Source organism: Barbus barbus (assembly GCF_936440315.1).
Source record: "Barbus barbus genome assembly, chromosome: 35".
In the NCBI taxonomy this organism is placed as follows: domain Eukaryota; kingdom Metazoa; phylum Chordata; class Actinopteri; order Cypriniformes; family Cyprinidae; genus Barbus; species Barbus barbus.
The window spans coordinates 27,924,017-27,950,733 of record NC_136763.1 but is presented as its reverse complement, the minus strand read 5'-3'; the positions used below and the strand labels follow the sequence as shown (position 1 = coordinate 27,950,733).

General features: G+C 40.0%; 2 protein-coding genes across 3 annotated transcripts in view; both read right to left on the bottom strand.

Moving 5' to 3' along the window:
• LOC306854911 (peroxisome proliferator-activated receptor gamma-like) overlaps positions 1–3,807 on the bottom strand; it is a 38,432-nt gene extending 34,625 nt beyond the window's left edge. The window contains exon 1 of one of the 2 annotated variants that reach the window (XM_079393224.1): positions 3,081–3,807. Coding sequence is in view for 1 of the 2 variants with exons in the window: in XM_079393223.1 (XP_079249349.1) it covers positions 2,946–2,991 (46 nt within the window). In the remaining variant the exon portion in view is untranslated. Of the gene's footprint in view, positions 1–2,945 lie in introns of both variants that reach the window. The other variant, XM_079393223.1, reaches the window with a different exon arrangement.
• A 5,888-nt stretch (positions 3,808–9,695) lies between these two features.
• Positions 9,696–26,717, bottom strand: part of LOC306855010 (synapsin-2-like) — a 112,840-nt gene continuing 95,818 nt past the window's right edge. Inside the window, exons 6-13 of the mRNA XM_079393382.1 lie at positions 26,351–26,413; positions 24,673–24,815; positions 24,296–24,370; positions 20,281–20,383; positions 16,532–16,684; positions 15,349–15,415; positions 11,861–12,491; positions 9,696–10,639 (exon numbers count right to left, since the gene is read on the bottom strand). Coding sequence (XP_079249508.1) covers positions 10,510–10,639; positions 11,861–12,491; positions 15,349–15,415; positions 16,532–16,684; positions 20,281–20,383; positions 24,296–24,370; positions 24,673–24,815; positions 26,351–26,413 — 1,365 coding nt within the window. The 3' untranslated portion in view covers positions 9,696–10,509. The remainder of the gene's footprint in view (positions 10,640–11,860; positions 12,492–15,348; positions 15,416–16,531; positions 16,685–20,280; positions 20,384–24,295; positions 24,371–24,672; positions 24,816–26,350; positions 26,414–26,717) is intronic.

Genomic DNA, 26,717 nt, shown 5'->3' with positions numbered 1-26,717 from the left:
AATTAGTACTACCCAGATTTCAACATACATCAGTAAAGTGACACTTCTCTTCACAAACCAACACTGGAGCTCAAGCTTGCACGCACACACACACACACACTCACTCACACGCACACACACACTGTATACAGGCCACGGATGTATATGCCTCCTCCACACATGCAATGGTGCCATAACTGGTTCTAGGAACTCAAGTTGCAGCCAACGCAAAGCGAAGGAGGTGTCTTTGGATAAGGTGTGGCTTATGGCCTCTAATGAAGTCAATGCTTCTGTATAATCCTGCAATCTGTGTGCGAACACGTGCAAGATAACGCACTAAAGCATATCTGGTCCTTTTCAAAAGAGACACAATCCATCATCTTTACGCTGAAACCAAACAGCCACTCCTGTAAATGCACACACACACACACACACACACACACACACACACACACACACATGCAGACAAACACAAAAACACGCACACACAAAGTACTGAGCTCAGACTGAAAAAGCTGTACCGTAAAGACAGTTCTTACTGAGCGTTCTGGTCTCAGTGTTTTTAAGTGCACCAAAACTAAATGAGCAAAGTGCAAGAATCTGTCAGCAGCAAGTGCAGCACAAAGGGACAAGCAGTTTTACATTAAAAATCAGTGTAAAGAGGGTTTCTGCTGCGATTTCCACACCTTACGTTTATGACACAGGGTAAAGTCCAGCCCGGTGCACTTCAGTTATATAACAGGTCAGACTGTCTCATCTCAAGCGGCTAGATTTGTTTCACTCTATACTGTACATTCCCTGAGCTTTAACACATGCTAATGATTGAAACCACATTGAAAATACAGGATTCAAAATCAAACTCAACCAAAGAAAAAAAAAAAGGAAAATCATAAAAAAAATAAATAAATAAATAAATAAATATATATATATTTTTTTTTTATTTCTAGGTGACTAATCAAATTTTCTTGCTTCCACTGAAGCACAAGATGTTGTTTTCAAACCATGCTGCGAACATGAATTCATGTTTATATTTAAATCATAAGACATCATTCTGATGATACAGCTGGTAACCGAAAACACTGAACTAGTCTCAGACTCTCAGGCTCCACTGTACATGTAAACATACAAAGACAAACACACACGTAAACAACATACTGTACATGAACATACACATAACAATAAAACACACAAACATTACTGGCAGAACTCTGAGTCCAAGCGAAACAATTTCAATTTCGATTTTCAGTTTCTGTTTTTTTTCCTTTTTTTCTCTCTTCTTGCCCTCCCACTTTTACGATTACTTACTATGCAAAAGCGCAGTCTGAGCCCAGTGACAAAGCTGACCTCAGATTTACTGGTAAAGCAGAATTAGATATTTACTGACCTCTCTTTCATATTAATTTCGCAATTTGTGTAACGCATCACAAATGTCATAAGGTTAATTTCCCTAAATAGGATAACAGCAGGCCAGACATTGTGCGTTAGTCGCTATTTGTGACTGTCACAAGAATCTGACTTTAGTTCTTTAATTAAAGAGTGCTTCGGTTGGCAAAGTTTTTTTTTTATGGATATGTTACTGTAGTTCATGTATTAGAACATCATGAAACTTCTGCTAATAGATGTCAGCCTATATCAGATAACACACGGTTATATGCTATGATGCACATTTTGGTAGATAATGTTTTAGTTAAAATTCATATTGTGCAACAATCACATCAAAAACAAACCAACAAAAAAAAAATCCAGTTTTACATCTATGATAATAACCAAATGTCAAAAATTATTATTGTGCTTCTGTCTTTAGAATACTGAAATATTCATATAGTAATTACAACAAATGACTTCATCGGACTCATATGATTGTGCTATGATATTACATACACAGAGTTATAGTTTGAAGAGTATGTTATCTGGGAAACTGGATCAGTTCTAAAGCAGCTTTACAGAGAATAGTGCTTCACAAAAGCCCAGCCATCACGCGCGGCGATGGACAAACAGCACTAAGGTTAGATATTTACATGTGCATGTTGATGCTTTAAATCCACTTTAGGCATCTAACAAGTGGAAAATATTATTAAAGTGTATTTTTGTAAATTTGACACAGAACTTTTACTCAAAACCTGCAAAGTTACGACTCCATGAGCCAAAATTCTCAACAAAACACCTTTTGTTTATTTGAAAAAGTGAATCTCAGCTTAAACAAGTTTGTGATGTGCTTGCTGAAAAATCAAATCTCTGTAGAGGTCTCTTTATAATAAAGTTAAAAATAAAGACAATGTTGAACTAAGCAGCATACAGTGGCCCCAGAAAGAATTTAGATTTCTACATTTAAGAGAAACATATCTGAACATTACAACAAAATATCCCATCAAGTATCATCTGTTCTTTAATTCTGAAGGAGTCAGAGCTCATTTCATTTTTGGGGTGTTTTTAGTGGCTGTATGAAGCAAGCTTCTCCTAAGTTCACTCAGGTGTCCCTCAGAGGAACCACAGATGCAGAGGAACACATCAACTATATGTTCCACTAAGAAGAAATAGATGTTATTCATCTAAATCTATCAAACATTTGACTATTTTTTTAATATGTTGAAAGCAATGCATTTAAACAGTGCAGCAGTGAGGCCTCTATACAAATCAATATTTACTGTCAATTCTTTACTATAACAGTCAAACACTTTCCTCTAAATAAACCTAGACAGAAACATCAAGCCTGGTGATGAAGATGATTTTTGGTCTAATCTAATATATAACATGTAGATTTCTCAGCAAATGTAGATGTCTTAACTCATAAAGTGCAGCTATGCAAAACACGAATCTCTATTGAAATCTACTAAAGCCTATCAAACTGAACTCAACTATTAAACACACAAACCCAGCAGTTTATTCTCAGAATTCATCTCAAGAAAGTTTACCTTATGCAATTTATTAATCTAATTTAATATCATAAACTGTTTATTCACACTTACCCGAAGTAAATGATGGCTTTTTAAAATTGAAACGGCTGTGCAACATGTATGTAAGTCAGCAGACACACAGTAAACGAACTGTTCTCTTCAGTATTCACCTGCTGCTCACTAGAGGTGGTCTTGAAGTGCACTGACCTGTAGGGGGTCTCTAGAGATAGTTCCTCCTGGTGTGTGCTGTTGAGTGTGAGAGTCGCAGGAGTTGTCCTGCTGTAGCTCCAGAGCTTCAGCTCGCTGTGGGTTCTAGATACAGGAGTCAGGGTTGAGCTCTGGAAGGCGCAGAGATGCGCGGGGCACTGAACGACTACTGACGGTGTCTCAAACCCTAGCGAGCTGCCTACATAGACAGCGTTCATTACCAGCGGGATTATATGCGCGCGCTCTCTCTCTCTCTCTCTCTCTCTCTCTCTCTCTCACACACACACACAATATAATAATGTCTATATAAAGGTCTATATTTAAAATAGCAAAATATTATATTTAACAACATAAAAAGCCTGCGTACAGATTCGATGCTTAAACTTATTCTATTTTAAAAGCATAATGTAGATTAAGTATTTCTACACGATCGTAAAAACTGTTCTAAAGGTGACTAACGATTTAAAATACTCTGTAAGAGCTACCTATGATGGCCAAAAAAAAAAAAAAAATCTGCATAACGCCCAAAATGACTCTAAATACTCAGATTCGAAATTATACTTTGAAGTTTTCACTAAATATTCAAGATAATTTGAAAATGCCTAAAATTGCAATGGCGTGTAGTTAGCCAGCTCGGTGTGGTTTGAGACACTTCCAGTCTGTTTCTCCTCCCATCAGGAACACCTCTGGAACACATGGAGAATGCGGAAGAGCCAAAGAAATCTGTGCCAGATGCATTACGCAGAGGTTACGTCAGCGCGCACTGCCGATTTACTCCACCTGAACAACGCTTCAAGTGCTAAAACTGGCCATTTAGACACATATCTGCATTTGTATCGATACTGTGAAATCCGAACAGCTAGATGTAAAATAATAACAATACCTTATGAACGCTTGTTTTTATGTTATTGTGTTAGAGGAAGTAAGCACACAGTGAACCCAAATCATATGTGTTTGTAATTATTACATCAGGCCGTGTAAAGTCTGTAAAGTGGGCAGATTGTCTCCCTTTCCCTCTGTCTATCAGAACCTTTCTGCTTCTGCTGCGTTTTGAAATCCACTGGAATAGCTATAGCAATAAGTACAGAACAGTGTTTGATGCGATCAGATGTTTGGATGGCAGGCTTGCTCGAGAAGCTCTACACGAGGCTGCCCTCGGCTGGACAGATGCAGCAGACACCTCGTGCTGACCGACCGTGCTGTGCTGAACCAGAACACGGGCTTTGCCTTGATTGTAGCTGAAGAAGTGATGCGATTGAAATTCACATGTTTTTGCATGGACATCTTTATGGACAGCAAAGGTGTTATTTAAATGTTATTAAGTTGTATTTAAATGTTACACTTTATTTTTAGGTTTTTAATGCATTCTCTGTGTATAATTCCTTAAGTTGTACAAGCTGTGTCATTATAGTTTTGTTACAGCATTTAATTTGGTCATTTTTGTGTTGATATTTTTGTTACAGTTTTTGATAAGTGACTTTGTGCATTCATTTTTGACCTACCACTATTGTGCCCTAATTACAATAAAAACTGTTTGTAATAATAATAATAATACTGTGAAATTAGAGTGTCATCTAAATATTTAGAGTCATAAGTTATATACTGTAGTACACATAGTGAGTACAATTTATTATTATTATTTTAAAATTATTTAGAGATTATGTGGAGGATGTTGTCCCAGTCTACAGTCCCTCAGAATTTCAAAGTCACTTCAGGCTTCAAAAAGGACAAGTAGAGGTGTGTAAGCCACATGTAAGCCACATAAATATTACAACTGTTTTTGTAACAATAAACTCTTTTCTCTTACTATGCAGGATCTCATTACAGCCCTTCCTCCGTTTTACATGAATGCACAACAGACCAAATCTCCACTTACAAACAGCATTCTTGCATCCTGTGGACAACCAAGAATCATATTGGTGTGAGCAAATCAACTCTTGCCAAGCATCTGCATGATTTTTGTTTGCTTGTTAACACTCACATGGCTACCATTTGAAGTTATCTTGTGAACATGTTTTTTTTTTAAAGATGACTAAAAATGTCATCGGATGCCTATACGTACTGTGTAGTACTCCCAGGTTTGCTTTCCCTCTCCAGTTGCCCGACGTCTGTCCTTCACTCTTTTGTATGTGCTTAACAGGTTACCTAATTTTTTACGTATTTTTTTTGTTGATAAGTTGTACCCCTTTTCAGCAAATTCTTTTTGGATTTTTTTGTAGAAGGCGGTTTTATTCCCTAGGTAGAGTTGCTGATGTGTTCTTGTTACTTTGAGTAACAATAACGTCATCCTGTGTGTTATTTCTGTGAAAAAGAAGTCAGATTCAGCCACAGTGGTTACACTTATCTTTCCAACATTCTTAGAAGTGCTATACCTTGTTGGGACCCATGTGTGTCTGTCTTGTTGGATGGGGATGAAGGTCTGGATGGAGATGTAGGCAAGTTTTCTGGTGGTGGAATGGAGCACTTGGTGGTTGGTGGTGGCAGCAGCTTTACGATGGTGGGGGTAGTAATGGTGTTTGGTGGTGGAGGCCTGGCTGCAGGTGCTGTAAAGTGGGTAATGGGTTGAGAGGAAGCTGCAGATGCAGTCAGTGTTCCTTAAAGAAATAATCCCATCATATGACTGTTCATTATTTTGTAAAACTATACCTGTTCATTTTTCAGCAGTTTTTAGGTGTTCCATTACAGAGACAAGGAACTGTTGATCTGCAAAGTAAAACATTAATAGTCTAATGCAGGTCAGATCATTACTAATTGAACAGTTCTGCTGTTTACTCACCATTTTTCATCTTCTCTGCAGTGTCTTTAGGGACAGTTAGGGTGAAGATGCTTCCCTTGCTGTCCTTCACATTCACTGTCACAATGTCCATTTTGTTTTGGTGATACACAGGGTAATGAAGAGCTTTTATACCCAATCAAATCAATCAGGACATAGCAACATAGACCTGTACCATTCATTATTACTAATGCTTACCAACATATGTCAATGCACTTTTCTTTTCCCTATTGGTTCTCATTAATTGCCAGAAAGGTTTTATGATTCAATAATTAACAAAGTTTTGTTTCTTTTTGCCTACTCATTAAAGCTGTGCATAAGTGTGCAGTGTGTCAATGCATGAAGAATTCACCCATAAGACCCAAATTATGAAATATCAAATATATATATATATATATATATATATTTGAAGTAATAATACTATTGAGACACTTTTTAATACTTTAAGTGGTCTAAACCTTACTCCCTGTGTTTTCTGGGTAGGCCTATATGAAGTCTGTATTTATATACATATATAAAAGTTGAAGAAAAAAAAAAAGATAATTCCAAATTTTCACTTAATCAGCAAGTATTGTGGTAATTTTATTTCAGTGTCTATTGAATTCCAAAAACACTAAAAAATAAATAAAATAAACCTCAGGAGTGACCTACAATCCAATGGCAATATGAAAGACTGACAGTAGCCTATGAGAAGACATGAAAACGTATTAAAAATCAAGGTTATTAAACTCTTCCTACACATGGTATCTGAGGTCGGGAAAAGTACAGAGCATCTTATTTTGACCTGTTTCTCCAGTTTCCAATTTCTGCAAATGAATGCCAATAGAACCTATATTTATATTTGAAAATTGTCAGACATACTGTCAGTAGTTCACTGAAACTAAAACAATCATTTACATTATATATAGATGTACAGTACATATAGGCCTAGAGGATGATACTGTATTCCAAACATACAAATAGAAAGGAACAAAGAAAAAGAAGAAGTGAAACTACAAAGGGATCGGTAACACTTTATAATAACGTCCAGTTATAAGTAATTTACAAGTGATTAGATGATGATGAACTAATCATTTACAAAACATAACTATACATTCACAAATGATTAAGTATATGCTAATAATTTATAAATCTGTCATAAGTTATCTTTAAATATAGCATCATGAAATAATCAAACAGATCCTTAATGGTTAATAGTTAATAGTTAATATATTATTAATCACTTATAGATCATTGAAATGTCAACATTGTACTATTATCTCAATAAACATTATAAATCATTTACAAAGCTTTCTGCATCCCCTAATCTAAAGTGTAAACTACTCATCAGTTGTAAATGTTTTACAAACTTTATGGTTTCCAGTCGTGTGTGCGTAAATATATATATATATATTCACAAACAACCTGTAACCTGGAAGGTTTGTAAAACATTTACAACTGATGAGTAGTTTACACTTTAGATTAGGGGATGCAGAAAGCTTTGTAAATGATTTATAATGTTTATTGAGATAATAGTACAATGTTGACATTTCAATGACATTTCACCCCGAGGGGTGAAGCAGATTTGGAAGGTTTTGGCCAGGCACAGGTGGACCTCTTCGCCACTCGAGAGTCAGCGCAATGTCCCCTCTGGTTCCTCCAGCTCATCCGGGACTGGACGCTATGGTACAGACGTGGCAGAGGCTCCGTCTCTACGCCTTCCCCCCGATCCCAGGAGTTCTGGCGAGAGTGCGCCGGGACGAGGTCAGTCTACCGTTGGTAGCGCCGTTCTGGCCGGGCCGAGTATGGTTCTCGGACCTGATATCTCTCCTCGACGGCACTCCGTGGGAAGTGCCCGTCAGTAGGGACCTCCTCTCACAGGCCGGGGGCACCGAGGTGCACCCTCACCCGGAGTTATGGAAGCTGTGGGTGTGACCCCTGAGGGGGCACAACTCATAGCTTCCGGTCTGTCAACCGAGGATGTCGAGACCATCCTCCAATCCAGAGCTCCCTCAACGAGGAAACTGTACGCCTTGAAGTGGAGGCTCTTCACTTCTTGGTGCGGGGACCGCCATGCTCGACCCAGTCAACTGCCCCGTTGGTGCAGTACTGGAGTTCCTGCAGGCCCGTTTCTCCGCAGGGGTAACCCGTTCCACTGTTAAGGTCTATTTCGTCATACCACGCCCTTATTGGTGGCCAGTCAGTGGGTAGACACCCCCTAGTTACACGTTTCCTCCGCGGTGCGCTGAGGCTGAGGCCTCCGGTACGATCTCGCGTCCCTACGTGGGACCTGGCTGTGGTTCTGGAGGCTCTGTGCATTGCACCTTTTGAGCCCATTCAGGAGATAACTGAGAGACTCCTCACTATCAAGACCGTTTTCTTATTGGCTATCACCTCTCTGAGGTGGGTGACCTTCAGGTCCTGACTACGGCCTCTATTCACTTTGCGCCCAGTTCGGCGAAAGTATTCCTCTACCCCCGCGTGGGGTATGTTCCGAAGGTCCCATCGGTCGTTCCACAGCCGGTAGTACTGCAGGCCTTCTGTCCTCCTCCCTTCGGGGAGCCAGACCAGGAGAAGCACAACCGTATGTGTCCAGTGCGAGCACTAGACGCATACATCCACAGGTCCTCCCTGTGGAGAAAGTCGGACCAGCTGCCCGTGTGCTATGGTCCGCCTAGGAGGGGTCTTCCTGCTACGAAGCCCTCTCTTAGTAGGTGGATTGTGGGTGCCATGGCTTTGGCATATGAGGCCTCTGAACTCCCCCCACCAGTGGGAGTCAGAGCGCACTCAACCCGAGGTGTGGAGGCCTCCAAGGCCTTTTGGGCAGGTGTTCCATGCAGGACATCTGCAACGCAGCTTGGTGGTCCACGCCCCTGACTTTCGTTAGGTTCTATGACCTCGACATCCGAGCCACTCCCGGCTGCTCTGTCCTTTCGTCCTGACACCAGGCAGGGTCTTGTCAGTCTGGCGGCGTTGGTATCGCGTTCCCATATGCGTTTCGACGCAGCTCGAAGTTCCTGGAAGGGAACGTCTCAGGTTACGTATGTAACCATGGTTCCCTGAAGGGAACGAGACGCTGCGTCGCGTAGCCACACTTCCGGCATCCCTGCCAGCGCTTGCTTTATGACTTGAAGCTGACACCGGCTCCGCCGCACGTGCTTTTATACTTCCTGGTCGTGACGTCACCCCGCCCGTGACGCCTCGCCCTTGTTTGACTGATTACACATCATATTCAGAGCCTGGTCACGCTGAAGGCGTTCCCATATGCGTTTCGACGCAGCGTCTCGTTCCCTTCAGGGAACCATGGTTACATACGTAACCTGAGACGTTTTGAAGACATTTGCATTTTCTTTTTATGTTTTTATGGGAATGTAGATTTGCATCATCATCAGACCTGTGTAGTAGCTCTTGATTCTGGTGTTAAATGAGTGCTAATGACTTTTAACCAAGGCAGTTCAGGGGGCACATTTCCCCCCACTCATATTTTGTATAATGCTGTAAGTTTGGTTTTCCGGGTGGGCTATGATGGCATAGGCTGACCATTAACCATTTAACCATAAACAGTTAGTCATCTACTGCCACCTTCTGGCAAATCATATAATGAATATCTCACTTTTACCAGAGATTTAAGTTTTATTTGTCACCAAGTACATGAAAAATACATCATGATTTTTTTCCAAAGCATAATGGCCAGGGCATTGGTGTTTGCACTGATTGGGTCCTCTGGTTCTAAAAATGTGAAGAAACAAACAAATACTGCAAAAAAGGTTACAGATACATGCACAACATTACATGTGGCCACTTGATGCTTAGCTGAATGTACATATAATGAGCAGACTGCAAACGGAGCACAGAGCACGCCGGTATGTCAGTGGAATGATACGCCACATGTTTATTGACACTTATACAGAGAAAACAATTATCACCGGGTCATGCAAAGCAATACTGTGCACAAAGAAAACACAACATGAACAGTGTGACGCCGGAATAAACAAATATTCAAATTAAACTCCTGAGATGTTAAACATACAGTACAATACAATATGCAGAGATACTATAATCATGGCACTCATGAATATCTTGACAGGTTGCTGGATGCAAGCTATGTCGCTAAAACACCAGGCGTTCCACTGAAATCCCACCACTGCACTGAAACTGACCAGTCCAAGCATGGATTATTATAGGAAACTTGAAGAGGAAAGTGTTTTTATAAAGGTTCCGAGGTATTGTTGAACTAATGTCTCACTGGCTAACGCTTACAACACATCAACTAGTTACACGCACACACACACACTACAGGGGATAAACAAGGGGAACTAGTCATAAATATTTGTCTCTGGGTAAAGAAAACACACTATCATGATACAGCTACAACATCGAGGGGCTAAAGACGCATTTAGGATACTCCAGCCTCCTGTAACTGATTGCTTAAGAGCCATCCCCTCCTCATATAAATCCCAGTGTTTCAGAGTAGAGCGACTCAAAAAACGTAAACACCAACATCTTGCGAGAACAATCACTGTACATCACTCTAACCTTCTCAATTAACACTCAGATAATTACTGCAGAGTTGGGAGGAGGGGTTAAATGTACACAGCTACATGGAATTAACCTCAGACCAGGATGCATATCTGTCACTCGAGTGCTTGGCCACCTTTCGGCTGTGGGGTTTTATCATTAGTCAGAGAACAGGCTTGCAAAAGACTTTCGCAAGTTTCGAATGGTCTCCGCCTTAGCTTCATCCTCGTTGCTGGAGCGGAAAGTCTCGCCAAAGGCATTGAAGGCATTGGTCAAGGACTGGGATTTGCTGCAAGACAGTGGGAAAGGCAGAAGGCAGATTTAGATAATCTTTGAAGTTACGCCTTTGTTTGGGTAGTCGTGTAATTTCAATGAACACAAGAGTAAGGTGTTGAAGGCAGAGGAGCTCAGTCCTAATCATGGAGATGTACCTTCCTGCAGAGTTTGAAGTTCTGAACCATATGTTTTGAAGCATGGTAGCTCGTTTGAGCCAGTTTAAGCTGGTTATGTGTCGGTCCTAAGCTACTAGCTCCTGCTCAGGACTACCTCATAACCAGCTAAGGACCTATCGAGGACCAGCTCAAACTAGCTGCCCTATTTCAAAACATATCAAACAAACATGCTGTTTTTTTCAACAGGGTAGTACATTGAAAATAGCATGTCAAAAGTTTTGAAATGCAAGAGAACTGATTTGTTCTGTTTCTTCGACTTAAGCCCAAAGTTAACTTTTTACACATAAGCGAGGGACAGCATATAGTGTGCATTACACAAATTTCGTCATAAGAATAGTATGTGTACTGTACAAGCACCACTCGGTTTTTATTACTGCGTGTACTTTATACATGCAGGTTGCACACGTGCAATAAATTTGTTTTGCAGTAATCAGTTGTTCCACAAGGTGGCAATATTGGCCCAGGCTGTTGTTTCACAGTAGAGAACGAATTTAAAGAGACAGAACGACAACAACAAATTAGCGGAGACTGCAACAACAACAGATGGCTGCATAGACAAGCACTTGTGAGCAAGAGGTTATGGGATAACCCAGCTTTGGTTTAAAAGAGCTCAAAAACATTTGTTATCAGTTATAAATTATGGGGAAAACTTTGAAAGGCATACGCGTACATAAAGTACACTTTGGGCTTTAGGCATACTGGCTACTTTATAGGTCAAAGTTAATGTTTACCACCACTAGCATATACGGTAGTATGTATTTTGTATAGCATGCATGTATGGGATTTAGTCCACTTCTCCAGGAGAAGCACCCTAATGCAGGGCAGTGGTGTCCTGTCCTGCTTTTGGAGGGCCAATGTCCTGCAGAGTTTAGCTCCTGTCAGCTCTTGCGTGGAAGTTTTTAGCGAGTCTGAAGACATTGATTAGTTGGTTCAGGTATTTTTAATTAGGGTTGGGGCTAAACTCTGCAGGATAGTAGCTCTCCAGGAATTGCAGAACGGTTTCTTGCTCAAATGGACAAGCCTTGCAGCAAATGATCTCTAAGTGAAAAGATGCTTACTTCAACAGAGGATGGGTTGACTTCTGCTGGGGTGCAGGCTGTTCCTCCACAGGAGGCTGAGATTGGGTGGGTTTCGCTGGGGTAGGTTGGGCCGGGGCCGGGGTGGAAGCAGGAGAAGGAGTTGGTCTAACAGGGGCTTCAGTTGGAGCAGTAGTCTGAGCTCGGCCTTCAGGTTTGACTTGCTCTCTGAGCACTGGTTTAGGCTGGAGCTGAGGTTTAGCTGGTGAAGGGGGTTTAATAGGACCTTTGGCTGGGGATTGCTCTTGAGCAGGGACTGGATCTGACCGGGTTAGCCCAGGATTCTGATCAGTGTCGCCCAGTTGAGCTTTCGGTTGGGCCTTGGTGGGAGGTGGGGTCTGGGGTTTGGGTTGGAGCTGAGGCTTGGAGTTCCTCCGAACTGGAGGCACAGGCTTTGGAGGAAGTGGTTTGGGAGGTTGGGGTTTTGGGGGCAGTTCCGTTGGCTTCCCTGGAGTGGGTTCAGGTGGTGCTTGAGCCTGGGCTTTGGGCTGCTGCGTGGTGGGTGGTAGAGTTGGGGTAAGGCCTGCTTTGGGCACAGGCTCCTGGGCAGGGACTGGCTCAGGTGTAGGTTCTTGACTCTTAGGTTGTGGGTCTTGGGGTTTCACTGCCCCCCCTAGGTTTAGTAAAAAAGAGAGTCATCATATTATACAATTTTTACATGTTGAGGCTTGCAAGAAGGTTTTAAATCCAGCACTGGAAACTTTGCATGATTTATGATGAAAAATTAAGGCGCCCCCAAGTCTGGCCAAAGTATCCATACAAAGGGTAATGCCCAAGGTAAGGATAGTCATGTCCACAAAACAAAAGGAAAACGTTTTTACTCCAAACAAGCAGACGGGACAGTTAGCTTGCAGCAGTATCATGGGTGTGGATGTGAAGAGTAATAGCTGCAGGTTCCCAACAACAGATCATGCATACAAAAGAACCAAGACCCAGAGGCTGCATGTGCCTTCTTTAAAACAAAGAGCGCATTTCTTTTAGTTTTCAATTGGGATGTTTTGCCTTGCCTTTTTTAAGATATACTTTGATGTACGTTTTATACAAAATCAGAAATGTTCTTTATATAGTACATAACAAACATAAGGAAAAAATTGGGATACATGCAGGAGCAGGTAAAACGTGGAAGATTCTTTGTTCTCTTGAGTATGAGACAGAATTACGTTAAGATCTAGTGAGTGAGGTGTCTTTTTTTTTTTTTTTTTGCTTGTTTGTTTGTTTAAAAATACTTGATTATGTTTCTTGCTATCTCACTATAAATGAACATACACTGGGCTTGACCCTTTACGAAGTATACAAAGACACAGAGAAGAATCTCATGCCTTTCATAAAGGGTTTTCTGTTTGAAATGAGGCTAACAAAAATATCATTCAGTAACACAGAGCAGTAAGGCTGGAAAATGGGAGCTTTATTACTTTGGACATGAGGGGGAAAGACTAGATCTATATCAGACAATAATCACAGGTAAAACCCAAGTACTGGATTTAAAGAGGCAGTGACGTCAGCAAAGCCTAATCAACCCAACTTAATGGATATAAAGTCGGAGCACACTATGGGACGCTACATCAGCATATAGCGATGGAGATCTGATTCTTCACAAGAACCACGAGTACATTCATTGATTCCATTAGGTATCCTTTTCACACAAAAAAATATTTAGGATTTTTCCACTCTTTGGTAATGCATGCAAATATACTTAAGTAAACATTTCCCATGCAATATAAGAACACATTTTAAATTCTAAACATAGATAGCTCTTGCGTGTTATCTTGCATGTTGATAAAACAGTTAAAAACATCAATATACAGAACAGGCACTACACTGATAACACCCCAGACATCTCTCTTGTACATATTCAGTCTTGTCCAAGAACACTAAGAATCATGTCATAACTGGAAAAGCTCATTGTTTGTGAAATATTGCATTATTAAATGTCAAGGCCGAATCCATATCACTATATTAGCTTATTTCATTGAATGTCTTTGCATAAAAACAGTGACTCCACTGAATGGCTAAAAAGTGGTACCTAGCGATACTGTGAAATTGCATTGCATTCATGACGCACAGATGATGGCTGTGAGAGAAAAAACTCAAATAGGTTTGTAAAGAGATTATTTTAAGAGATCTCTTAAAATTTGCATCTTATTTGGGTGAATGTCACAAAAACACGTCCAGGTCACATTTCACAACAAAATCAAAAGATAAAGAAAGCATTTAACAAAATGAAAAAATATCATTACTGTAATGAATCCAGATATTTTACATTGAGGTTTTTTGGTATTTACTATTATTCTTGTGGTGATTCTCATTAGATTCTAATTAGTTTAATTTAATTTACACTAATCCTCATGAAAATAGTGCTAAATTGCAAAGCAAAAAACCTCAATGGTTTTAAAATAGGCTTTATTTTCATTATGCAAAATATAAGTTCTTATTTACTCTTGATTTTGGGCTGATATATTAACATGACACATTCTTGACAGGTTTCTTGTAATTCACCCATTCTGACTATTTCACTACAGTAGTTTTGTATTGCTCAGAAGGATATATAACATAAGCGGACAGTCAAGAGGTCATGGGAGGAAGGACTCATCTGCTAAATCTAGCCTCCTATTCTGAAACCTGATCCTGAAATTGACTGGCTTAAGCTTGGAATGTAATGGCCATTCAGTTTTATGGCTCTTTGTGGTTATCTGTTAACAGTTCATCAGGCTGAAAGAAAATATTTTTGGTAACCTTGAGAAAACAAATGTTTAAGACAGCATCAACCAACTCCAAAGAACTACTGTACCTTCTGACACCTCTTTAGAAACCATGCTGGAAATAGTAAAACCACACATCTTATTTAAAAAAGCCCCAAAGTTATTGAATACATGTGTTGTGTATTCAGCATGTAAACACATGGACTTACAGCAAGCTTGCTTGCACATCACTCATGCAAAACCCAACACAAAACACAACATCACACATATAGCACGTACACACAAATGTTACAGCACACATCCAAAAGCAAAGAAATCCCAGCTAGACGATTAGGAACTACCCTTACTGAAATAGGTTGTACAAAAGATCAACAATCCTTCATAGTACATATTGACCACACGAGACACCACAGCACTGGACTTTGCGTAGGCACAGTTAGAATTGTTCTTTAGCTGACAACCCTGGAAACCACACGACTAACAAAGGAAACGAATGCAGCCATCAGAAGCAAACGAGGACAGAACAGTGAACAGTACAGAAAAACACTTCATAGGGGAGAACGACACAGTCATGGCAGATTCTGAAGAGCACAAGCTCCAAACTACTGCTTCTGTCACTATCTTAACCTCAACCGGCAGCAGTGAACTGAGCTTTCCATTTATTGTGGGCTGAACCGTGTATCTAGAATTGTGGCAGTGGAAATCATTTTGCCTGGACTTGTTTTGGACCGACTGCAACTCCGTTACAGTCGAGAATGTACTGTAAACAACCTTGTGGAGGGGGCCGCTGGCCGAGGGTCTTGCTGGGGTCAGTCAGGCTTTCTTTTAAGGCAGCGCTCTGTAGACACACACAAACAAAAAAATCTGTCACTATTTACTCATCCTCATGTTGTTCCAAACCTGAATGATTTTTTAAAAGAAGATGTCTCCATGTTTTTTCTCCATACATTTAAAGTCACTGACGTCCCGTGTTGTTTTGGACCCAACTGACTTTTATTGTACATTGTTTGCTGTGCATTTTTTATTTAATTGGACGCCCCAAACAGTTCTTGTGTGTTAATGTTGCAGTGGATCTGAAGATATACTGGACACTGTGTCCTAAATTATCAGAAGAAGGATTTCAGTAAAACAAACATTCAAATAGTAGTTTTCAGAGACAGTGTAAAGGCTTCTCTTTGTGAGCTTTGGTTAGTGGTGCTTTCTGCTGCTGCTCAACACTGGCTTTTTATAGCTGCCCTTTTAATTTGTTTGACAGAAACCATCCTTAATAAGCCTTTATGTGACCGAGATCTTCTGTGCTCTAAAGATATTTTGACAGTTTGATAACCTCTATTTAGTTTTTGCTAAATATTAGTTGTTTTCATGCCTTTTGCGAGACATTGCATTTCATGCTCTTCATCTTCAGAAAGACCTTGCTTCCTCCCCATATTGCATGAGAACAATGACTCACTTAATAATGTGGAACAACACATTTTAAAGGGGACCTATTATGCAAAAATCACTTTCATAAGGTGTTTGAACATAGTTGTATGGCTGCAGTGTGAGAAAACAACCAGCCTATAATGTTAAAAATCCACCATCTCACTTTTTAATAAAACCAATAAATCATGAACAATCTCTCCAAACGAGCTGTTTCAGATTCTCCCTCTGTTCACGTCACAGAGGGAAAAAAGTCCCGCCCATTTGTGACGCTCTCTGCCCTATTAGCATAAACACAGCCCTGAGTGAGAAGCTGCGGTCCGCCATTACTGGAGATATATACAATGTAAGCGCCAAAGGGCTTTACAATTGTTGTGTTTGGGATGCACTAATAAACATAGGAGTCTCCATAATCTCCCCTCATCTGAGCCGAGGACACTGTGGTTAAATTTCTGAATGTTTATTTTAGTGAAATCCTTCTGATATGTCTCTCGCGGTGTTGCAGTGCAGTAGCAGTGGAGTGTGATGACCGTACTTGTGCAGGTTGTACAGTGGTCGGAGGTCTCTGTGGGGATCGAGCTGTTGTGTGGCCCGAGTCTTGGTTCATCTTGGCCAGAACGATGGCAGTGATCAGCTGACGGTCCTCCAGCTGGTGATCTCCAATCAGCTGCATCGACGAGCCCACCACCTACAGCCAAACACACACAGCAGCATTAACACAGGGAGATCCATCCATCCATTCATCTCAGGCTGATGTTCATGTCCTGCTCCTGCTCTCTATTAGGATGCGCTCATTCACTGTGTGCTAACAAAGAAAACAGTTTCCATAGCAACATTGCCATGCCATACTGAGACTCTTATAATGAAGCAAAACATTTCAACAGCAGCATGTTGTACAGAGAGAAATCTATGCTTTGAACATGATAGTTCATCATCTGACATGAGATTATTTCCCGTAGTCAAATATCTCTAAGCTAAAGGAAGAATGATGTCCGTTTTGGAGACAATGAGATGATTTTGTCATTGTGGCACGCCACAGGGAGAAAACAATCATGACCACATCCTTCCATGATGGAAACTCAAAATAATGTCTTTTTTTTACCACATCAAAATAAATTTACTGAAAGCGTTGGAAATGAGGCATTTTTTCAGAGAAATTTTATTGTCTTGTGAGATCAAGAAATGTCTCATTATTGTAAAGGTCCACTCCCAAAGCGCCAAAACCTGCAGCTTGAGCAACACTACACCCGTCTTAGGAGTTTTCATTTATTAGTGTGCAGTGATTATAGTTTCATTAGAGTGACATTTCATTTGGAAGACATACAGTTTGTTTGTGTGTGGAAGAGAGACACATTTAAGTTAATCAGTGATACCTCCTCATTCACTGGAACACCTTACACTTACTGGAAGTGTCTAGAAGCATCAGGACACAGCTTCAGGGTTCCCACTCCTCTTCAGTGATCATTTTCCAGGACTTCTCCAGGACATTTGTAGTATAATTATGGCAGAAATACAAGACACGGATCATGCCCTAAAGTAATATATTCCTCTCTCGAGCTCTCCTTAAAAATGCAGTTTATGACCATGACTATAAAACTATGAAATCAGCCTCGATTATTCATTACAACAATTTTTCAGAACCAATTTCATTTAATTTTTTATTTACCTATTTGAAAATAAATTAAATTAGTTCATTAATAATGCTAATAATAATTTAAGAATTAAAGAAAAAATGTGTTTAAATATTGGCATGTACCCTTTAAATATTTTTTATTAAGTATTGCTTTAAAAGGTATTGCAATAAAAAAAAGCAATTGCTATAAAAATATTGCGTTTCTTCTTGCAACATTAATTGTTTCGGGCCGGTGGTGAACTGTTCGTTCTTGGCTAAAGGAAAACAATTACACTTTTTAAAATAATATTTTTTCAGGAAAACTACATTATTTTCCAGGACATTTTACATTTTCTCTCTTTTTTCATGTGTTTTCCAGAACTGGAAAATTAGTCAACAGTTTTCTAGGACGTGTGGGAACCCTGAAACATCAGTGATGCAATCGGCTCTCATGTGACCGATTGCAAGATTTAAGTCGTTTTATTACAAAGATATGATTGTGACTGTACTGAGAGTACTGAGGCTTGTGCTGTCTGGTGGTTTGGTTTACAGGTTCTCAAAAATAGCTTTTTAATAATGTAATTAAAAGTATTGTGACTATAAACCTATCTGGCTGTTATGTGTTATATTGTTTAAAATGGTTTTGTTTTAAGGCTGGGATGGAGTTCTAAATTATCATGACAGTACAACATAAAACTTATTTATTTTTAGTTACAACAAAACACACTGTGGTTAAATCATTGTGAGCTGACATCACATCAGTGACACCTGTCTTATGAGACTTTGTATGAACCGTTCCACATTTTTTGGCCAAATTTGGTGCTTATTGCAGAGTATAAAGTGAAATATAAGTGCAGTTGATTACCTCAAGGCTCAGTACTTGGCCCTTTACATGTTACCCTTGGGAGATATCATTAGGAAACATGGTGTTATGCTGATGATACCCAGCTCTATATTTATTTGAGACCTGATGAAACTTACCAATTTGCAAAACTAACGGAATGTATAGTTGATATCAAAAACTGGATGACTAGCAATTTCTTACCGCTAAATTCTGAACAAACAGAGGTGTTAATTATTGGACCAAAAACGTTTGCATGTAATAACCTAGATCACTGTCTAATACTTGATGGCTGCTCTGTAAATTCTTCGTCATCAGTTAGGAACCTAGGCGTACTTTTTGATAGCAATCTTTCCTTCGAAAAACATGTTTCTAGTATTTGTAAAACTGCATTTTTCCATCTTAAAAATACATCTAAATTATGACCTATGCTCTCAATGTCAAATGCAGAAACATTAATTCATGCATTCATGACCTCGAGGCTAGATTATTGTAATGCTTTATTGGTGGTTGCTCTGCACGTTTAATAAACAAACTCCAGCAGCTAGAGTTCTTACTAGAACCAGGAAGTATGACCATATTAGCCCGGTTCTGTCAACACTGCACTGGCTCCTTATTAAACATCGTATACATTTTAAGATCTTACTAATTACCTATAAAGCCCTGAATGGTTTGGCACCTCAGTATTTGAGTGAGCTCTTATCGCATTATAGTCCTTCACGTCCGCTGCAATCTCAAAACTCTGGCCATTTGATAATACCTAGAATATCAAAATCAACTGCGGGCGGGAGATCGTTTTCCTATTTAGCTCCCAAACTCTGGAACAATTTACCTAACACTGTTCGGGAAGCAGACACACTCTGTCAGTTTAAATCTAGATTAAAGACCCATCTCTTTAACCTGGTTTACACATAATACACTATCACATTTCTATACAATCCGTTAAAGGATTGTTAGGCTGCATTAATTAGGTCAACCAGAACCGGGAACACTTCCCAAAACACCTGATGTACTTGTTACATTGTTAGAAGAATGGCATCTACGCTAATATTAGTCTGTTTTTTTCTTATACCGAGGTCACCGTAGCCACCCAGATCCAGACTGTATCCAGATCAGATGGTGGATCAGCACCTAGAGATGACCTCTACAGCAGGACACCTAGATGAGCCTCAGAGACTGATCCCCAGTGAAGACCCTGTCTCCAAGACGGCCATCGGGACAAGACCACAGGAACCAGATGAGTCCTTTGCACAATCTGATTCTGCTTTAGTCTAGATTTAAACTGCTGATTTTGTCTGGCCAGAGGAGAATGACACTATTTCAACAAACTATTTCCCCGTCTAAATACTGTAAAGCTGATATAAAGCCACCCAGCCTTATATCAAGCCGATGTAAAGCTGCTTTGACACAATTTGCATTGATAAAAGCACTATACAAATAATATTGATTTGACTTGACTTGAATTACCTGCACATATAAGCAGGAAATTAAAAACGTGTCCTTAGAACGTAAACACTTAAGTTCTTTTCTCACATGAGCAAAAAAACTGAGTTTCCAAAGAGCAATTGCAATGTCTGACTCACATTCCTAACAATAGATTTGGCAAGGATTTGTGTTTTCTGCAAAACCTCACAAAGTATTCACCCATTGGTCTGTGTCCTGGCACAATGCTCAGTCACTGTGGTCAACGCCCCCTCTCATAACTATAATCTTCTAACTTATTACACATTTTTGTCTCATTGTCTGGTGTTGATCTTCAACTATCAGCTCACATGCGGCAGCATAAGAGGTCAGGTGCTTTGAATCAGTGCTTGTGTCACTATGCTCTCACCTCAGTGATATAGTCCTTTCCGTCCTTTCCATGTATGGCTTTAACAGCACAGATGTCTAGACCTCCAAAGACATCCGCACAGGCATCCACCCACAGCTTATATCTGCAGGACAGAAGAACTTTCACTTTCCCAGTGCCTGGCTTCTGATCGGTTCACGTTGAGTTATAAAATGAATTTGGTTACGTTGCTCTGGTCAATATTTATAGAATTTCACTATTTGCAAGGAGAAAATATTTATTTTTCACTAACAAGGTTGTTCAGCTGGTCATATGGCAACCCGGGATGATATTTTTGCCTTTATGGTTTATTAGATTTGGATCACTTGGCTGAATCAGCATGTATGCTCTGTCAGTGAGTTATTCTCTCAGATAATTTTGATTTATTCATTTAATCAGCAACTAATGTACAGTATTTGCACAGTGCATTTGCATCATTTCTATCATTTGGCAGCATATGTGCAGTTTTCCAATGCTACATTTAAGTGACTAATAAATTCTGAAGCAATTCTGTAGCTTGTTCTTTCCGGTCTGTAATAGCCAATCTGGGATGTGTTTCCTGTACAACCCTGTCTCTGTAAGGGGCAAACGAGAAGAGAGATGTGCGGATCCATTTGCAAGCTTTATTATACGGAGACGTGGTCAAAACGCAGGCAGGGTCAAAACACCAGCAAACAGGTATGGCACAGACGAGAATCAAGAATAATCCAAACCAGGCATGAGTCAGTCCACAGCGAGCGTTATCCAGAGGGCTTGACAAGAGGGGCAATTCAGAAACATGAGCAATAGTCCAAGTGAAGCACAAACAGAGTCAAAATGGCGAGACAACGGTAGATCCAGGAAACACAGGCTAGAAAATCAGAAACAGGTTCCGTATCGCAGCTAAAACTAGGAGAGTAATAAACGCAGAACTCTGGAAGATTAGCAGAGACGTGAAGAGACTCTGGAAGACCAGCGGAGACATGAAGAGACTCTGGAAGACCAGCGGCGACGTGACTTGACTCGTGACGATCAGCTGAGACGTGACTTGACTCGTGATGATCAGCTGAGACGTGACTTGACTCGTGACGATCAACGGTGACTTGACTGGACTCACGAAGATCAACGGTGACGACTGGACTCACGATGATCAACTGTGACTTGACTGGACTCACGATGATCAACTGTGACTTGACTGGACTCACGATGATCAACTGTGACTTGACTGGACTTATGAAGATCAGCTGTGACTTGACTGGACATTGTTGTGACATTGACTGAAATGGCGGCCGCCCCGGAGCATGTTCACACAGACGCGGTGTCGCATTCTTCCTCCGTGATGCCCACAGTAAATAAAGAGCCAATAGTCAACAGAGCATAATTCATCAACTGAGAGAGTGATGGACGCGGACCCTTGCGTCTAAGCTCAGATCGTAGGGGTTGATTAATGCCATCACAGAAAAACTCTATTAGCAAACAGTCCGGTAGATCAGAATAGTTTGCAATGGCTAAAAATTCGGGGATATAGTTCTCCAGCGATCACGAGCCTTGTTTAAGGGTTAACAAAATTCTTGCTGTGTCCATACCTGGCCAATGATCCTCGGAAATGCTGCTGGATCCTTGTGTGGCCAAGTATTCTGTAAAGGGGCGAATGAGACGAGAGACGTGCGGATCCATTTGCAAGCTTTATTATACAGAGACGTGGTCAAAACACAGACAGGGTCAGCTGAGACGTGACTTGACTCGTGACGATCACCTGAGACATGACTTGACTCGTGACGATCAACGGTGACTTGACTGGACTCACGACGATCAACGGTGAATTGACTGGACTCCCGACGATCAACGGTGAATTGACTGGACTCCCGACGATCAGCGACGTCTTGACTGGACTCATGACGATCAACGGTGACTTGATTGAATTCATGAAGATCAGTGGTGACTTGACTGGATTCACGATGATCAGCTGTGACTTGACTGGACTCACGATGATCAGCTGTGACTTGACTGGACTTATGAAGATCAGCTGTGACTTGACTGGACTCACGAAGATCAGCTGTGACTTGACTGGGTGTTGTTGTGACCGCCATTTCAGTCACAGACGCGGTGTCGCGTCCTTCCTCCGTGACGCCCACAGTAAACTAAGAGCCAACAGTCAACAGAGCATAATCCATAAACTGAGAGAGTGATGAACGCGGACCCTTGCATCTAAGCTCACATCGTAGGGGTTTATTAATGCCATCACAGAAAAACTCTATTAGCAAACAGTCCGGTAGATCAGAATAGTTTGCAATGGCTAAAAATTCAGGGATATAGTTCTCCAGCGATCACAAGCCTTGTTTAAGGCTTAACAAAATTCTTGCTGTGTCCATACCTGGCCAATGATCCTGAGAAACGCTGCTGGATCCTTGTGTGGCCAAGTATTCTGTAACGGGGCGAACGAGACGAGAGACGTGCGGATCCATTTGCAAGCTTTATTATACGGAGACGTGGTCAAAACACAGGCAGGGTCAAAACACCAGCAAACATGTATGGCACAGACGAGAAACAAGAATAATCCAAACCAGGCGCGAGTCAGTCAACAGCGAACGTTATCCAGAGGGCTTGACAAGCAATCCAGAAACATGAGCAATAGTCCAAGTGAAGCACAAACAGAGTCAAAATGGCGAGACAACGGTAGATCCAGGAAACACAGGCTAGAAATTCAGAAACAGGTTCAGTATCGCAGCTAAAACTAGGAGAATGATAAACGCAGAACAATACTGGAACTGAACAGAAACACAGAATGGCTCGGTAAGGCAGCTAACACTAGGAGAGTGCTATACGCAGAACAATACTTGGCCATGTGTGAAAGGAACTCCATGGTTTATGTAGGGTGTGTGATTGTGTGATAGTTCTCAGGTGTGAGCGTGTGATTAGTGAAATGGCTGCTGGGAAATGTAGTCCGGGGTAAATGTGAAACAGTTTGTGCAATGTGATGGAGGAGTGACCTCTGGTGGAGAGCGAATGGAAGTTCATGGACCTGTTTCATGACAGTCATAACTTACTTAACTATAGTATAATGCAATGGTGGAGAAATTAATTAGCTGGTCATGACTGTCACCCAAAAGCACAGTATTTTTGTAGCACATCCGACATTCAAACAATGTTGGTTGAACAATATAGAATAACTTAATTAATCGGTTCCAGAATGTATTAATATGAGATTATTGGTGTAAAACAAACAAGCATGGACTGCTTTACTTTTTTTGTTCTCCGCTGTTTTGCTTTATTTCCAGATACTCAAATCACGGGTTTCCTCCTACACTCTTAAAAATAAAGGTGCTTCACGATGCCATAGAAGAACCTTTTTGTCTAAATGGTTCCATAAAGAACATCTGAAGAACCTTTCTGTTTCACAAAAAGTTCTTTGTGGTGAAAGAAGGTTCTTCAGATTATAAAAAGGTAAGGAAGAGATGGTTCTTTAAAGAACCTTTGACTGAATGGTTCTTTGTGGAACCAAAAATGGTTCTTCTATGGCATCGCTTGAAGAACCGCTTGAAGCACCTTTATTTTTAAGAGTGTTAATAAGCCTATTAAATGACGCTTTAATTTTCTTGAACGTAAAATATGTAAATACGAAAATGTCTTTAAGATGTTTATGATTATGATTGAAGTTAAACCCGTTTTTTTTCTAAAGATGTTTTCCTGATGAAGCGCTTTTTAGCAGATACTGTATCTTGGCACCTCTGAGTGACTACAGACTTTCAGTTTGATCAATTATTTAATTTGACATATTTCATCATAAATGTAGCATTCTTACATTCTATCAGTTATCTTTGCTCCAGAGCAAAACCAGGCCTTGATCGCAAGACAGGTGGCTTATATTAATGGCTTTTTATGGAATTTACGACTTCCTTTCTGCTGTCACATTTTTGCATTATGTATTAAAAGTTTATTACAGCATGCACTAGCATAAAGATGGCATTACTGTACATGGACTAAAAGACTGCACCATTACAGCAAGTTCATCCAAAGTGTTTCTGTCTGTCTTACTCACTTGTCAGTCATGGCGACTTGCTCCAGCATGGCAGAGCCAGTGTTTGATTTCCAGTTGCCAGAGATAGATGTTCTCCTGTGAATCAAAATCATTTATCATTTCACACAGCACATACTGTATCACATATTCAGCCTGCGCAATGACTTCACCAATCATTATCAAAGGAATGCTTCACCAGAAAATGATGATTTGCTATTGTATGACATCAGAAGATGCATAGACTGTTATTATGATATGATATTATGATTTTGTGTGTGATCATTCTCTGCATCCTTTTTGAAGCTTGAAAGCCTCATTAATTGTAATTTCATGGATCAGGAATGACTTGAGGTTCTACCAGCTTGGCATAGATGGTCTATTACTGTAACTGTACTTACATGTACGCTTTGTAGTCAGAACCGATCTTCTGGATCCTGATGTCGTATTTAGCATCAATGAAAGGCTCTGTGGTGGTGTAGGTTTGAGTGATGGCCACAACACTTGCAATGTCTTGGAAGTCACTGTGATTGTCAACTTTCACCTGCCAAAGCAAACTTACATTAATATGTTGTTCTGTTTTTAATGGGCTGAGACTCATTAATTGATAAGTTGGGTGAAGTCTGTACTTTCTGTGGAATCAGGAGATTTGAAGGAAGTATTAAACACTTACTCCATCGGCTCATTTAAAGGAACACATGTCTATAGTGCCATAGTTAAGACATTGGGTGTCATTCACTAATAGTTGTGTGGATTATTAGTATGTATTTGCACAGAGAACTTCTCACAAAAACTTTAATTTAGAATACATTTTTGATGAATCGTGATTTATGAATCCAGTACAGCAGTCAATCCAACAGAATTTGGTACACACAGAATGCACACACTTGATTTATTTATGTTCAAAACAACTGTACACATCAGGATTATTATTATTAACTAGAACTAAAACTACTGGTGAAACCGTTGTTTTGATGGTCCCCTTTAGACACTTTTATAAGCAACTTTGCAATTACATATCAACTAGAAATGGATATGATGATTAGTATTTTTATGCATTAGTAGATTAGTAGGCTGCGGACACTTTATTTTGATGCCCCACAACAGACATTCTACTGACTATGAGTAACTTTGCAAGTAATTCAAATAACCTTAACCTAACAGTCTACTAATACTCCAAGTTAGTTGACATGCATTTACAAATTAATCATGAGTTAGTTGACATGTAGTTGCAAAGTTACTTAGAGTCAGCGGAAAGTCTAAAGAGGATCATCAAAATAAAGTGTAACCAAACTATTAAAAACATTATTAAAAATACGAATAAAATGGAAATAAAAATAAATGAAACTGTCACGCCCATATTTGGTCATTCCTGTTCCTGTCTTCGTTGCATCATTATTAGTTAACCTCTGTTCACCTGTATCCACTTTAGTTCATCCTCCTCACCTGTCTGTCCCTCATCAGCTCCCCTACTTAAAGTGTAGTCTGTCCGGTCTTCCCTTGTCCAGTATTGTATGTGAATGTTCCCTACATGTGTGACCTGCCTGCCTGTTGTGAATGACCCTTCTGTGGATTATTAAAGTGTTATTGGAAATTCTTCATCGTCTTCTTCGTGTGCTTATCTCACCGTAGCGTCACAGAAACATAAATAATAAAAAACAAAAAAAAAACAAAACCGTAAACACTTTATCTTAAGGTGTCCTTGTTACACGTTACATGTATTTACTATTATAATAACAATGAATTATGCATAATTACATGCAAGTAACCCTAAACCAAATCCTAATCCTAACCCTAACCCTATACATGTACATGCAGTTAATTAATATTACTGAGTACATGTATAGTTACACTGTAACAACCTTAAAATAAAGTGTAACCCAATAAAATGACAAAAGCACATAGTAAAATTACAAAGACAGAGTACTATAAATGACTAAAAACTAAATTTATTAAAATGAAAATGTAGAAACAAAATATTAACAAAAACTGTAATAGTAAACAAATAATAATGAAGTAACATGTGCACATGGATAAAATGTAACCATTTTTCAAAATTAGTCAAACATTTTATCATACCTTCCCCATTCCAGAGTGGGCATGTCCGATCTTCACCACCACAGGGAATGTTGGCATTGAGATCTGAAACACAGATTCATTGTTTTCACTGTTGAATTTCTTTAATACGCATGATCCATGTTTGCATTGGTTACTGACTTTAAGCAAGGATCCAGGAACTGGTCATTGCATATAAGACGACACCATTTAGTCCCAGATACAGGCCAATAAAAACTTTGGTTTCAGCATCTGTTAGTCATTTATTATGCTTCAGAAACAGGTGTGTTGCTGACAGTTATCAAATCCAGCTCATCATAGGCAGTCTAGCAATCAAGCATGTGTGAACAAGATGAGTTTTATGTCCTAACCACAAGCGACTGATCGTTAA